Source organism: Chanodichthys erythropterus, chromosome 1 (genome assembly GCF_024489055.1).
Source record: "Chanodichthys erythropterus isolate Z2021 chromosome 1, ASM2448905v1, whole genome shotgun sequence".
NCBI classification, from domain to species: Eukaryota; Metazoa; Chordata; class Actinopteri; order Cypriniformes; family Xenocyprididae; genus Chanodichthys; species Chanodichthys erythropterus.
Genome location: NC_090221.1, coordinates 28,318,459 through 28,334,066, shown reverse-complemented (window position 1 = coordinate 28,334,066; position 15,608 = coordinate 28,318,459). Strand labels below are relative to the sequence as shown.

Genomic DNA, 15,608 nt, shown 5'->3' with positions numbered 1-15,608 from the left:
CATTCAGATTCTGTCTGGCAGCCAATGAGAGATAGTATTTCTATTAATCGTGTTTTTCACAATAAAAGATGTACAGTATAGTTATGACATTTATCTGGTTTTCAGTAAGAATTGCTCCTAACATCTGATTTGACTTTAATTTGACTGTAAAACTAGTGAGGATAGTCGTATTTAGCAAACATGCAACTTTTCACATTACAAGAAGTTCAATAAAAAAAAATGTACTGTGTTGATAGAAAGGAATTCTCTTGATTTTGCACAGGTGTTTTACCTATCCACAGTGCATTGTGTTGTGTTGTGTTTTAGGGTTGAAAGAAATGTCTGTAAACTTAATGGATAATATCCTGGAAGAAAATACCAGTACCTTTTCCCTTTTTCTATGGATTTATTCTTTACAGTGTATAGGGTTAAGATTAACCCTTAAATACATGACTGTTTCACCAATCATTCTTACATATTCGGGTCTTTATCGACCCGGATCTATATCTACCATGGAAGGATCTCTAACTGTCGCGATAATATAAAACTCCTCTGATATTAGAGTAACAATTGCAGAAGAATAAAATAAAGCATATTTTGTTATCTTTTGGAGCTTGAAAGGGCTCAGTTTGAACAGATGTTTTATGCCATCATCACTGTCCTCATCAGAGCTCATTTCCCAGTAAATTCAGCAAATAATGGGCTAGTTTAATGTTTGAGGTCACGAATATGAGCCCATTCGTGATCTCAAACTTATTCTCAAAATTATAGATTTTTCAACATCTTCAAAATCAATATTTCGATCACTAACAGCTTCACCAGATCCATCCAGTAACAGGTACAGTGATATTTGATTGTGTCCAGTACTTGCTCTGCAGTAAATCGCTGAACCATTTAATGTTTTTCTTATTATTTAGTTTTTTGTCTGAATGAATCATCACTTCATCATTGTATGTCAGACATTGCCACCTTGTGGAATAAAGGTGAATTGCACTTATTCTGTCATCTAAGATTCAATTATTGTTGTGCAGAAAAAATATACATACACTCATACACACCTCGGGTTGTTTGCGACCCTATACAATTTTTACAAAAAATGAATACAAAAATAGGCATTCTTTTATAATTTTATGTTTTTTTTTTATTATTATTATTATTTTTTTTTATATTCTTTATAATGAATTGATTGAGGAATACCAAGAAGGTTGTGAAGGTAGTGAATGATGTCCCGGGTCACTAAAGACCCGAGGTATGCATTCACAAAGCATCACTAAGTGTTACATTATTTTATTCATTTCAGTTGACCAGGTTAGCATGGCCCAGTTAGCCCATCCATCCATCCATCTATCCAGACCAAATAAAACATTTAAATATGCTCAACAATACCAACTATTTATGGTCAATACAAATTATGTATCTGTGAGGTACAAAAACTTTATTAGTGGACTCAGGACTTGGAGTGTAGCTCTGCAGGATGATGAATCTCCAGGGTCAAGTATTCATTATAGGGTATATCCATGTTTACCCAAATACGTGAAATTCAACACTATTTTTGTAATGTCTAGCTTGAACAGTTTGCTTCCGAAGACTGTTCTGTTAATGCTGTGCAAAAACCAATGGTCTTTAAATGAACTGCATTTTTGTGTAGCCAGAATCTTTGTAGTCAAAACCCATGAACGCCACTCATAGTGATGCATGAACAAAGACATTATTAATAGAAAAAGAGGTCTGCGGATACTTAACGGTTCCCCGAGGGTTCTTTGTTGTTTCTTTGAGGATTTGATGGTATTCCAGCACTGATCTTTGGAAATCTCCTCAGGGACTAACAGCAGAATTTCTTTCCCTTGTAATGTGACCATCTCTTGAAATCCTCCTGTAACTCTTTACAGTCTAGTGAGCTTTAACAACTCTTCAAGAGTTCTCAGAAATCTCACTTGATCTGCCATTTTGCACTTGAATAGAAATACATTGTGCAGAGCAGGTGACTAAGACAGGTATTTTGGCAAGTCAGGTCAAACCAAACTAAATAAAAAAAAATAAAAAAAAGATTTCAGTTACACCTGTTATTATTATTTTTTTATTTTTTATTTTCCCTGAGCTCTTGTATTATCTTTATTAACCATTACAACTCATCCAAGTGGCTTTGTGATCTGATAATGGAGATTCCCAGCAACCTCTTCAACCTCACAGTCACACATATATTGCTATATATATATATCAATAGTCACATAAAGATATTAAATAATAGCTCATTAATGGTGGAGTCATGAGATCACATGTATGAATCGGAGTCAGGGTACGGTTTGTGAAAAGGTGTCACAGGCCGATAGCTCTTATTTTCACACAGATGGCCTCCTTAACTCCTCTCTGAAACCATCTATGCTCTTTGTCCAAAATCTTCATCTCACTGTCCTCAAACGTGTGGTCTGTGTCCTTTAGATGCAGATACACTGCTGTGTCTTGTCCAGAGGGCTTTGCCCTTCTATGTGGTGACATGCGCTTACACAGTGGTTGTTTGGTTTGCTGGTGTGCAGCTTTGGACATCATCCTCATCACACTCTGCTGCATGTATGATGTTGTTCTGTTTACTGTTTTGGGCAGTATTAAGTGTATGTTGTGTTTGTTGATACTATCTCAAATATTCCAGCCATCTAGGCAATGACAAGGGGATTTTATTAATATATTTATTATTATTATTAATATCATTTTGGTAACACTTTACAATAATGTTCATTAGTTAAACATTAGTTAATGTATTAACTAACATGAACTAACCACAAGCAATACATTTGTTACTGTATTTACTACTAATCTTCACTAACGTTAGTTAATGAAAATACAGTTGTTCATTGTTTGTTCAAGTTAGTTCACAGTGCATTAACTAATGTTAACAAGATTTTAATAATGTACTAGTAAATGTTGAAATTAACATTAACAAACATTAATAAATGCTGTATAAGTGCAGTATTATTAGTTCATGTTAACTAATGTAGTTAACTAACGTTAACTAATGAATCTTATTGTAAAGTGTTACCATTATTTTAATAAAGGTTCTTTATTGGCATTGATGGTTTCATGAAGACTCTTTAACATCAATGGAAACTTTCCATTGCACAAAAGGTCCTTTATAGTCGAAAAAGTTTCTTTGTTCCTCACACTAAAAAAAAAAAAAAAAAAAAAAAAAGAAAAGAAAAGAAAAAAGGTTCTTTTAAGAAATGTTCACTGATTTGAGAAACAAAAAATGGTTTCTTCTATGCCATCAGTGAATATAGCTAAACTCTACAGGACAGTAGTATGTCTAAAGAATGGACATAAATCATGATATTTATCACAATAATTTATATATATATATATATATATATATATATATATATATATATATATATATATATATATATATATATATATATAAAAGAATAGCTGTCATTGCCATAATATAAGCTGTCAAGGTGAAAATTGAAAGTGAAAATTCTCCAGATTTAAAAAGAAGAAAAAAAAAAGTTACAAATATTAAAATAGTAAATATCATTTAATCATATACAAGTGCAGTGGCAATATAAAAAAACAATAATGATAATTAAATTATTAAAATTAGTCCAAAATCAACATAATCCGTTGTGCCGATCATCAAGGAACAATTTTTAAAATGCCCATTAGGGGGTTGTCAAGGGATAAACAAAAAGGCTACCTTGGTTCCAAATGCTGTAACTTTTGATTACTTTATGCTATCACGACAAAATTTGATCCGTGTCAAATTGCATTTAAAATCATGATATGTAAAATGATATTATTTTTTATATTTTATCAGCAGTTTCTCAGCATGAGAATGTCCAAATGTAACTTTTTTTTTTTTTTCCTTAGTTTTCTATCAAACGATACATACCTTTTGAGTCTCCTTGCTATATTTTTGGAGTTTTGAGACTTTTGTGTATGTCACTCAGAAAAAAAACCAACTCTAAACACTCTAACTTAAAGTGTTAAACTGAACTATATTATTCCCTACCTAGCATATAGGTTAAAAAAAAAAAAAAAAGGCTGAGAACCCATTTATCAAGTTCATTCTCCCATCAGAGAGCTAGAGAGTGCATGTAAATGCACATTACAAACCATTATTCTTAATTTCTAAGTCAATATCAAGTCACAGAAAAAGCAGCTCTTCCCGGAGATTGCTCTGAGCAAACATATACGTATAGCCTCTCATATATTATGAACTGGACACATTGTGCAGATGGGGATGTCAGACGTGCTGAGCATCACATCGATTCATTCGGAGCTGTCCTGTGATGGCTGGCATGTCTCTTCTTTGGGCGTCTTGCAGAAGAGTCATTTAGTGCTTTTTTCAGCCATTTGCTTAGCGTTTTTCTGAAAAGTCATTTAATGGGGTGGGGAGCGGTACGATGACAGCTGCATGCTGGGAGAGCAGACACAGGGCTTTTCACGCCACCTGGGCCGGGCAAAGCAACTGAGCCGTGCAAAGCCTGAATAGAGGAAGTCCAAAGAGAAGTTCGAGCAATCTGTAGTACAGAGGAGTTGCCAAAAACTGTTGACTTTGTTGCATTCGTGCCTGTGTTCACCGGCTGAGATAAGGCTTTAGAGGGGCAACGGCACGTGATTTCAGCCCTGAATGAATGCATTTGCATAATCCGCAGTGAATTACTCTGGCTATCATCTTTTAAAATCAGCATTTTTTAAAATGCATGTTTATATCTGGGAAAACACTGTCAGTCTGTTCTGCCACGAAGTACAGTTGGTCTTTTCAACAACTGTGACAACAAAATTATTTTTAAAGTTAATCACAGCACAGTAACGTGTTTAAAAATAAGGTTTTTGTCTTCTTTATAATGACATGCTTAAGCTGCATTTTCTGCCACTCATGGCTATTTTCTTTGTGTTCTGGTCTGTGTACAGGAACTAAGTAAATCATTTTAGCAAAACCCCATACAAACCAATTTAGACCTGTCAGTCGAGAAAATGTCAATATGGTATATTCAAAAAATCTAGGGGTGCTATTCTATATGATCTTTGAAATCAAACAAAATGAACGAAATGATGTTCATTCGTAAATTGTAATATTTATATATACATATTAATAATGAAGTGTCTATTTACACCAAGTGCAAATTAGTCCGCCTTGTTGGCAGAGGCTATTTACAAAAACTCCACCCACCAATGCCTGTTTAAGCCAGACAAAACCAGAGGTGTAAAGAGTAAACCACACTTGAGTATACAGATACCTTACAGCAAAGATGCACTAGTCCTCAACACCTAAGAGTCATGCTAGTGAAATTGAAATAAAACTACACACCTCAATTTTGCAATAAATCAAGGTCGACACAAGAGCCTCTTAAATGTCTGCAAACACTCAAGTCACTCACATTCACGTAAAGTAGCCTTGTTGAACTAGTGAATAGTTTGGGTGAATAAGGGCAAAACGCATAAGATATAGTCCCTTTAATGCCCTGTAGATGGTGAAATCGCTTCTTTTGTAGCAGAAATACACTGCTGCAGAAAAAGTTAGGTGCCATGCAAAATGTAACGAGTAATTGCATAAATCATTACAAATGTATTGGAGTAAAGAGTACATATACTTGTAAAAATGTACAGTTGTCATGTACAGTAGTAAAGTAGAGAGTAATTGTCTTAAAAAAACAAAGAAAATAAAGTGGAAATAAAGTGCCTAACGGGTAATCAATAATGAGAATTAGTGTTAATGGGTATGGTTAGGAGTAGGTGTAGGGAGGACTTTAAGGACTAGTTACATCCCAATAAGGCATCCATTTATGATTTTAATAAATATAATCATAAACACTGAATATGTTGTTATTATTGCATACTGTTTTATAATGTACAACAATAAACAAAGGTATCTGCCACTATTTTCACTCAGTATAAATAGCATCAATCAGCACTTTATTATTAATAGCCTCTGCCTATTATGTGATGAAAATCAAGTTTTTAATGTTGTTCATATGTCTATCTGGTGTTTTTAACATGCTTTAAGACAAACAATGTGCAAATGCATAAGTCTACACCATTGCTGAGTATTTTCTCTTTAAAACTGCAGTAAACCAAAGACAGTCTCAAACCTGCGGTTTGAAATCGCTGGTGTTTCTGACGTCACAAACTACCTTGTAACCAATCGCATCAACATGCCTGCGGGCTTTAGCATATCATTAACTCACCTCGGCGCTAAAGGGAGTCTCAAAAGATGTTGAAATGAAAAATCGGGTAGGTTTAGCAATATGGCGAGTGTATGATGTATATTACAATGTTATGATCAACTATATGCCTTTCTCCAATGACATTCAAAGCATTTCTAAGGATACTGATTGTTAGAAGGCAGCTGTCTGACAGCAACATGTTATTAGCTGTTTGATAACATACACTGTAATAAAAAAATAAATAAAAAATAAAAAAAAAACCTGATGAATGAGCACAAGCAGCATTTCCATAAGCTGAGAAGGACAATACTAATATATAGAAGGTGCACACAGTGTCATTCATACAAACACTAAACACCATCATGGTAACACACATGAAATTTAAAAAATGCAACACTCATTAATTTAACAACATTAGATATAACATAAAAACCTAATGTACATAACTGATTAGAAAAAAAATAAGACAAACTAAGAAGAAACATACATCAAATGTGAAGTGTTACGCAGGGAATCGTGGGAATGTCAATTTACGTTTTATCCACTGTAAATGATTAGCAAATGCTAATCATATTTATTACCATCATGTGTCCGACATTGTAAAAAGCAATACCATTGTGCAGCGTTTACCTTAGTAAGTTGACTGAGTGGATCTGTCTGAGCTCGTTGAAGTGAGTGGAGGCGGGGCTAATTAGCATATAATCATAGATCCATGTATATTAAATGAGGCAAGGGTGTAGAGCTATTCAAGCTATTAAAGCATTAAGAATTTTTTTCAAAGGAAAAAACATTTAAATATGTAATTTTGGTGATCAAAGATGAGTTTTAATGGATAAAATGATTGACTACAGGGGGAGTTTAATAAAATGTATTCCAACTGTTTTATTTTATTTTATTTATTAAAGGCGTGCAGCTGGTGAACAGATGTTTCTTAACTGTTACAATGTGTATTTAAACACAGCTGGAATGCTGTATTGACCACTGTTATCTGTTTAATATTCAACTCAGGTTACATTGCAGATATTTTTGTGAATAATTTTTGTACATTGTGCAGTTGTTTTTAAACTGCTGTATGACAACCTAGATATCTAATCCAAAATTACAAATTCACATTAATTCTCTTTGTGTATATACATACTGTAACACTTCATTTGTGGAAAATTGAATATGCACTCTGAATAAATTTTATATGACAGCATGTCAACACCTATGAAGCTCTGGAGTGTGAGCTAACACAAAAATGATTGTTTTCCTGTCAGGATTTTCCATTCTTCAAGCCATAATGGAGGCAGCAGTGGCAAACAACTGGCAAGTTACAGCGCGGTCGGTGGGCAGCATAACGGACCCCCAAGAGTTCCGGCGCATCATTGAGGAAATGGACAGAAGACAGGAGAAACGCTACCTCATCGACTGTGAAGTGGACAGAATCAATGTCATCTTGGAGCAGGTAAAGTCTGAATCTCCCCCCTACCTGTCTCATGCTCGGTCGTTCGCTTTTCTGCCTGTCTGGCTGGTTTGACGTCTCTTCCCTACCCATAATCCCCTGCATCTGAAGACTTATTCATTTAGCAGGAGTCTTGTCCCTGATTTATTAATATTCCTGAAGTCCATCACTCTACCCGTGTCTTTTCCACATGGATGACCTGACAGATCCTTAGATGGGTTCTCAAAGCACACAATTAAACTGAATGGCTGAGCAGATATTTAAGCTCGACTGTCCTCTTCTCTTCGGTCTCTAATAGATCGGCGCAGCTCTTTGATGTCTGTCTGTGAAGGGTAATCAGCCCCTGAATTGGAATGTCCTCGTTAGCGCTAATTTAAATTTATTAGCTCCAGTAGCACAATACCCCCTCATTGAATATTTTTGTTTCGCTTGCTTTTATGAATCTGTTCTGCAACTAAATTTAATCCATAATATATTTTTAGCATTCATTTACCATGACCAGCATAATTCAGTTTTCTTTACTCTGGCAAACTGCACAAATGATCTCGTCATTGCTCTATTTTTATGAAAAAGACCAACATGGCTACTATAAATCAATAGAGCGCACCAGTAACTACTCATTTTTTTCAGCAGCCTTGGTTCCAGAAAGTATTTTTTCCATTCATTTTCTCCATAGGGATTTCTGAGAAGCTTTCAATAGAGCTCTAAGCCTCAAACCAAACCAGACAGCTTTGAGATGAATCACAACATTACAACATATGATTTGAAGCAAACAAGGGTCCAAGACTGAACAGATAACATGTTTTATAGATATACATCTATAGTATTTTTATCATTAATTATAAATGTAAAATAGCATCTAAGTATAATACAAAATATCCTTTTTTAAAATAATAAAATGCTATATAAAACATGTGTACACACAGATTTGATGTTAGAGTGTGCGTACACCATGCCAGTGTTCATATTTATTAAAACGGTCACATCAGGGTCTAAGCAGGTGTACACACTTTTCCTTGTGGCAGAGAATCAGAGTACTGTAGCTAAATCTAAACAATTCTTGCCCCTCGCCGTTCTCAATTAAAGGATTTGGATGTTGACTGATGCTCTTTTATATGTTATGACATTACTAGGGGGCGTTTACAAGAATGAAACCATTCATCTGCACACAATTTCAAAATCATTTGAGACTTTCACATCTGGAAGAGAGGTGTACGCATGTTTTTTTTTTTTTTGTGCATACGTTCTCTGAATCACACGTACTCGTATTTGAGAAATTATCATAAGATTAAATGAAGGACGGTTTCTACGTAGACCCCACATGTTTATATAATCTTGAAGAGTCATAAAGGAAAAAAAAAATATTTGACAACAATCGTGGAGTTTAAGATTCTTGTTTTTCAACAATGACTTTTCTGACTGATGTTTCTGTCTTCAGGATTGTGGGTAGTGTTGTTTTTCACTGGGATTTGAAAAAAAAGAAGAAGAATTGAAATCACACTGTTTTATGTGAAATCACATAAAACATGAACAGAGAGAATTTATATATGTATATACTTTCGTAAAAACATTCTTACATATGTTTTCATGTCGATTTGAATTAAACAATTTATATAAGATTTAAATGAATGAGTCTCACTGTGGCATCAACAGAAATAATACCGTTTCTTTGCTCATAGTAGGTCTGTCTTGAAAGGTTTCGCAAATGTTTCCATTGAGAAAATGAATGAAACCCTATACGGTTTTGCTCTTTTTTTCTTTCTTTCATTCTTTCTTTGTTTTTCTTTTTTTGGGCCAACCAGATAACATCAGCCCGGTTCCCTCGACAAAAACCTAAAAGGATTTTTTCCAATTTTGGATTACTGCAGAAAGATGCAAATCACACCAATATACAATGATGTCTCAGACTGTATGATGGCACATACATAAAAGAAAAAACAGGAATTTTGAGACTTTCGAGTGATTTGTTACTGTTTTGTATGCATATATTAATTCAAATGCATTTTGTGTAATTGACCACAACACTGTTGTCGATGGTTAGGGGCACTTTTGAGAAATACCTCATCCCTGCAGCACTCTATGATCTGCATTTGTTCAAAATTTTACAAAGAACCAATGAAATGCTGTGTTGTACCTTGTCTTTGCCTCCAGCTGTACCACTCCTAAATATTGCAGCCGATTTAAGGGTGAAAAACGAGTAGGCTGGAGAGGAATTAGGAAAATTACAGTGGGAATCCTGTGTTATTGCCCCCTGGAGCACACATGTTTTTAATCCCTTTTCCGACCTCAGCATGTATTGGCTAAACTGGATCTAATTGAACTAATCTCCCCGGCCCTGCTGACACTGATAGCCGAGATAAGTTTCTGGACTGCGGTCCTTCAGAGACCTGCAGCGAGAGCTGATTCCAGACAGGAGAACCACGCTATTGAGTTCTGCTCACCGTAATCCATCTGAATTTTGTGATCTTGAGCTGTTCAGCACGGACTGGGAATGGGAGCTGGCCTCCAGAGGGTTTCAACAGCTGAGTTAAGCTTCACGAAGAGCAATGCTGACAGCTTTTACTGCCCTGCTATACTGAGTATGTCAACCCATCGCAATAATTTATAAGCAGTGCCCTTGCAGTGGGAGCACGGAGGGGCTTGTGCCTTTTCAAGAGGAAAACTAGCTTGTGATCTGGGGTTTACACTCAGGATGTGTCATTTTACAGTGTGAGTGCATGACGGGCTGTCATGAGGCAGAGTGACATCTCATGTGTCATTCTGCTGTATGTGTGAATATGGTAAATAGTGCTACAAAATGCCAATATCTGCTTTGTGTCTTTGTTATGATTGCATATGAATACGCACATTCTTTGATGAGTCTCAGAGGGTCTTTGGTGGAGCATTGGCTCTACCTGGATTGTCTGTGCTGATGTTTGCGTAAAGTCATCAACATGTCCATCTTAATCTGGGGGTTGTAGTGGGATGAATAAATGACATCTGGGACTACCTTTGAGATACAATATTCAGCATTTACCAGAGAGCCAGGATGTGACGGGAGTGTGGGAGGAAAAATATTAAAATGCATTGAGAGCCAATGCTTCAGTGAAGCCTTGCTGGATCTGCCACCATGGAGCATAAAGAATAGATCTTAGATAGATGCACCTTTGAATTCATTCACTGCATGAATTTTGTGGTGATATGTCTGGCTAAAATAGTTTTAACAGTAAAAGGCCAAACAGGCCTTTTTTAAAAATCCATCAAGTAAATCTGAATATGTAAACCAATAGTTATAATTACATAATGTGTTTAATGTAATAAAAAATATATATTTATTAATAAATAGAATAGGTAATTGATGACAAAGTTGTTCAACAATATTTTTCAAAAACATCTCAAAATGCACTCCAAAATACCTGTGCAATAGCAGTTGGCAAAGTTGATGGTTAATTTTGTAATGGTCATAAAGGAAAGCTAACACTTCTGTTACTTGATCAAGAGGGAACATGTCAGGATTGAGGTGAAGGAGGAGCGAGGACTGAAAGACGCTGAGCAATGTGGGCCTTTTTTAATTCAAAAAGAAAATAGAAAAAAATACCCTGTTGGGGAAAACAGACCGGCAAGGCATGGGACGGGACACGGCAGGTCAGGACACAACAGGAGAACACCATTAATGTGGCAACAATTGATGACAAACTGGCAAAGGACAGAGAACACAGGGAGATAAAATATATTAGAGCAAAAAAAAAAAAAAACAGGTAACGAGAGGACAGGTGGAACAAATTAAGCGATAATCAGGTAACAAGAAGGGACAGATTAAGACAATACACGGGGAGCACATGGCACATAGAAACAAACATGACAAGCAATGTGTTCACTCCAAACATGATAAAAACAAGAGCGCATGGCTTGTGATTGTGTGCATTGTGATTGTGTTCAAACAACCCCCGCCATGTGCACAACAACACAACAACACATGGAAAGAAGAGCAGCCCGAGCGAACTCAGAACCACACGCTCACACAACGAGACTAGTGCACACAGAGAATGAGAAAATACTCATCCTGTGCGCTCACAACAGAAGAAAAACACATGAAGCATGAATGCCCGATCCATGGCACTGAACTGAAACCGAACTAGACCAAAGTGCTGGGATCTGAATACCACTCTCCGCACACAAAATAACTCAAGCGGATGGAAGAGCGCATGGCCCAAGCAAACTCGAAACCGCACTCTCACACAGAGACAAGACAGTAGGCAATGTTAGAGCTCTGTCACCAAACCAAGAATAAACCAGACCGAAGTGACAGAATCCTGACAGTACGGTTATCAGCAGTAATCTCGAAATGGTCAAAAGGTCAATTAATCGCTCTACTGCCTGATATATTAGTCTGTCACTTATTCCTAATGAACTCATAGCTATCCTCACTTTCAGTTTGCTTTAGATCCTATACCCATTTATTCAATCAATAAAACGAAAAGCCGAATGAAAAGCTTTATCTGGTAGAAAAACAAAATCATCTAACATTACAAACCAGCCCAACCCAGAATACCCAGCTACTTTTTATTCATAAATTCCGGTAGGATAACTCAGTTTTAGTCTGACTTGTAAGAGATCACACATTAAAATTAAAAATAATCATTGTTATCTTTGACTCAAAACATATTTGTGCCAACCAGGTTTTATAAAGAAATGTTTCAGGGTTTTATTTTGAATGAATGTCAGTGCATTAAAGGCTAATAACATACTTAAAGGGATAGTTCACAAAAAAATATATATATATATTCTCGCTCTCATGTCATGACAGAAGTCATTTTTGGGTGAACTACCTCATTAGACCTGCAACAGAAACTGTTGTAAGACTCAAAATAAAACAAATCTCAAGTCATCTGAGGTAAATCCTAAAGACTGAGGCCTTAAAATCTCTTAAAAGCTCACAGGCTCTGGAGAGCGTTTAACGTGTCACTTTAACAATCTAATGGGATTAGGGGGTTAGAGTTGTACTGCAGGAGGCAAACAGAGTGAGACGGAACGAAACAGGATTCAGGAACAGGCAATAGTCAAACAGAGTAAAGAGGGTAATCCAAAATCTTAATTAAAAATACACTAACAGTAATCCACACACTCCTCATGTTTCTACTTTTGATAGTCGAGTGTGCTCAAGTTGCAGCTGCTGAATTAAGAATCAGCCATATTTCTCTTTCCAGTCTTCAACCACAGGGATCTCAATCTGAATAGGGAAGGAAACAAATAGAACATCATATAAATTGAACAGACTGAAACAAAGAACAGCTGTGCACAATAAACCTTAAGGGAGGAATGACCCTGTAGTGCCTCCACAGGAGCGGCAAAAATAAAGAAAAACCAGGCATGAAACCTATTTAATACCATCTATTGCTTTCCTACACAGTAATGCCCTTAGATGGAAAGCAATGGATACTTTCCTACCAAGAAAATAACTAATCTCATATGTTTTCTCTAGTTTCAGAAGAGAGCTCAAAAAGGCCTCAAACTGTGCTCTAATTCACCAAGATATTAAAGTCTGCAATCAAAAATCAGTGATGTTAAGCTCACAAATTTCTAATCATATACTTCCAAGATATTTTTAGATAGGTTTACACAGACTGTTTTGTCCAGCTTGGAGATGCCATGAATGCATTTATACTGCAGTTACAATTGTTTAAATAATGTTATAAGGTTGGTGTTTTAAAAACAAAGTATATTGAATATAGAGATATGAAATGATGGGAAAATGAAATTATACATTGAATATGAAACTTACCATCTTACTGAGTCAGTCATTGGTTCATTAATTCAACAGATTCATTCAAAATGGCTGATTAATTTAGGAATGAAGCAAGTGACTGTCTTTGATCATTGAATCATTGACTCACATGATTCATTCAAAAACACTGACTCATTCAGGAACGAAACATCACTGCGTTGATCAAAGATGGAATTGTTGTTCTACATGGAATTATTTTTGTTGACAGAAAAGAGCAAAAACAATATTGTATCTAAAATGTGTGTTACTCAATTTTAACTTATATATGGATTCTTTTGTTATTTGGATAAAGTATAAAATAGTGACCGTCTTAAAAAGAGGACAAATTAGCATCAAACTCAAGGCTGCCCCTGTTGAAAAAAAAAACAGCATATGCTGGTTAGGTATGTTTTGAAGCATGGCAGCTGGTTTGAGCTGGTTTATGCTGGTCCTTAGTTGCTCATGAGCTAGTTTAAGCTGGTCCTAAGTTGCTCATGAGCTGGTTTAAGCTGGTCATGAGCTGGTTATAAGCTGGTCCTGAGCTGGAGCTAGTTGCTTAGGACCAGCACTTGACCAGCTTAAACCAGCTTAAACCAGCTCATGACCAGCTAAGGACCAACTAAGGACTAGATTAAACCAGCTCACACCAGCTGTCAATGCTTCAAAACATACCTAACCAGCATATGCTGTTTTTTTTTTTTTTTTTTTTTTCATCAGGGGTGCTGTCAGGAGGACACGGTACACTGAAACCGGACTGTCCAGTCTAAAACCGGGCAGATGGTCACACTAGTGATGTTGCTGAATTCAGCAGGAACCGGACACCATCGGCTAGGTCATCTCTCAGGTCAAAGGGGTGTGGAGAACTGATCACAGATCCCGAGAGCAGCATTGATTTTTCAGCTCAGGATCTCACTCTACAACCTTTAACAGGAAAACATGGATTCAGAGAGATTCTTAAAATGAAACTTAGAAAAACAGGGTTGATTGGTTTAATGATTTCAGATGGGTCACAGCTTTCTCAAAGGTATTTTGAAGCATATGTTTTAGATGAAAAGCCAGCCATTAGTTTTGGTCCACTTGATGCTTTTAAAATGGCTATGTTCTTCTTATATTTATTTACTTAGTTTGTTTAAACAATCAATAATTATGATGTCTGAGGACTTTCCACACAATGAAACTTTGGGAGTTTTGCCCCTCTCTTCATGCCAGTTCCTTCTTTTTTGCTCCAAATAATTCACAGACACGTTAATCTTGTGATTAGTAAATAATTGGTAATTCTTTATAATTTGGTCTTTATAATCAGTTATTAGTTCTTAATGAGACTAATCTCATTCAGCATTTATTGATTACCAAATAAAGAACTCATAAATTTGCTATTACTTACCGATTGGTTATCCTTGTTTCCATATTAGTTGATGGTAGTAGCTGACGTGTTAATGTAGAACTACTAATTTGTCCTGCATTACTTCCTGCATAGAAGTTACCTAATAATGTCAGACAGTTATTCTAATGTTTCAGAGGAATGATACCTAGATTCAGATCAGTTAGTGTATTTGGTTTGTCTTTTGGCAAAGAGCCAGACCTGCTCAGCTCACAGAGGTTTAAATTCAAAGCAGCTGAGAGGACAGGAGAGGTACAGATGCTCCTGCCAGTTAATTAGAATGTATCCCCTCGGGATCACTCCGGCTTCTGGCCTGCCCACATAAAAGCTAGCCTGAGGTAGGAAAAATGAAGATAACTGAGTGTTCTAGAGAGCTTTTGGAAAGCGTTTGGGGCCATTTGTCCTCTCCCAGCCTCAAACCTCAATGAGTTTTGAAGAACGCTTATTGATTGGTCATACCATGAGGTAAGTGTTGGAGGAGGAATTGATGATGCTGCAGCTTTTTTGTTACCCGAGCTGCACCCATGCTGTGAGTGAGATAAGACCAGACCCGCATTTATACCCACTTCCTACTGTTCATTATTTGTTTTAGTTACAGTGCTTATGAACACTGCATTGAACAACCTCATACATTTTTATTCTTCTCCAGTATTCTGTAATTAATTTTGCAAACCACATAACATAGAGGCAGCATTCTATCTATTTTTTTATATTCTATATATAAAAAAAAATCATTAAATATTAAGAGGAACCATCTTTTGAGATAAAAGAGTACTGTGAAAGCATATATTTCTTTCAAAACTCAAAACTTCCTTCCTAGTCCACAAAAATGTTCTGACATTTTGTGACTTCAAACAGATGAATAAATATATATCTTTCTTTGTCTGGTCAAAGTTTGGT

At 36.0% G+C, this 15,608-nt stretch overlaps 1 protein-coding gene across 2 annotated transcripts in view; it reads left to right on the top strand.

Moving 5' to 3' along the window:
- Window positions 1-15,608, top strand: part of gria3b (glutamate receptor, ionotropic, AMPA 3b) — a 143,878-nt gene that overhangs the window by 82,678 nt on the left and 45,592 nt on the right. For both annotated transcript variants that reach the window (XM_067390329.1, XM_067389468.1), the window contains exon 4: window positions 7,400-7,587. In XM_067390329.1, coding sequence (XP_067246430.1) covers window positions 7,400-7,587 — 188 coding nt within the window. The remainder of the gene's footprint in view (window positions 1-7,399; window positions 7,588-15,608) is intronic.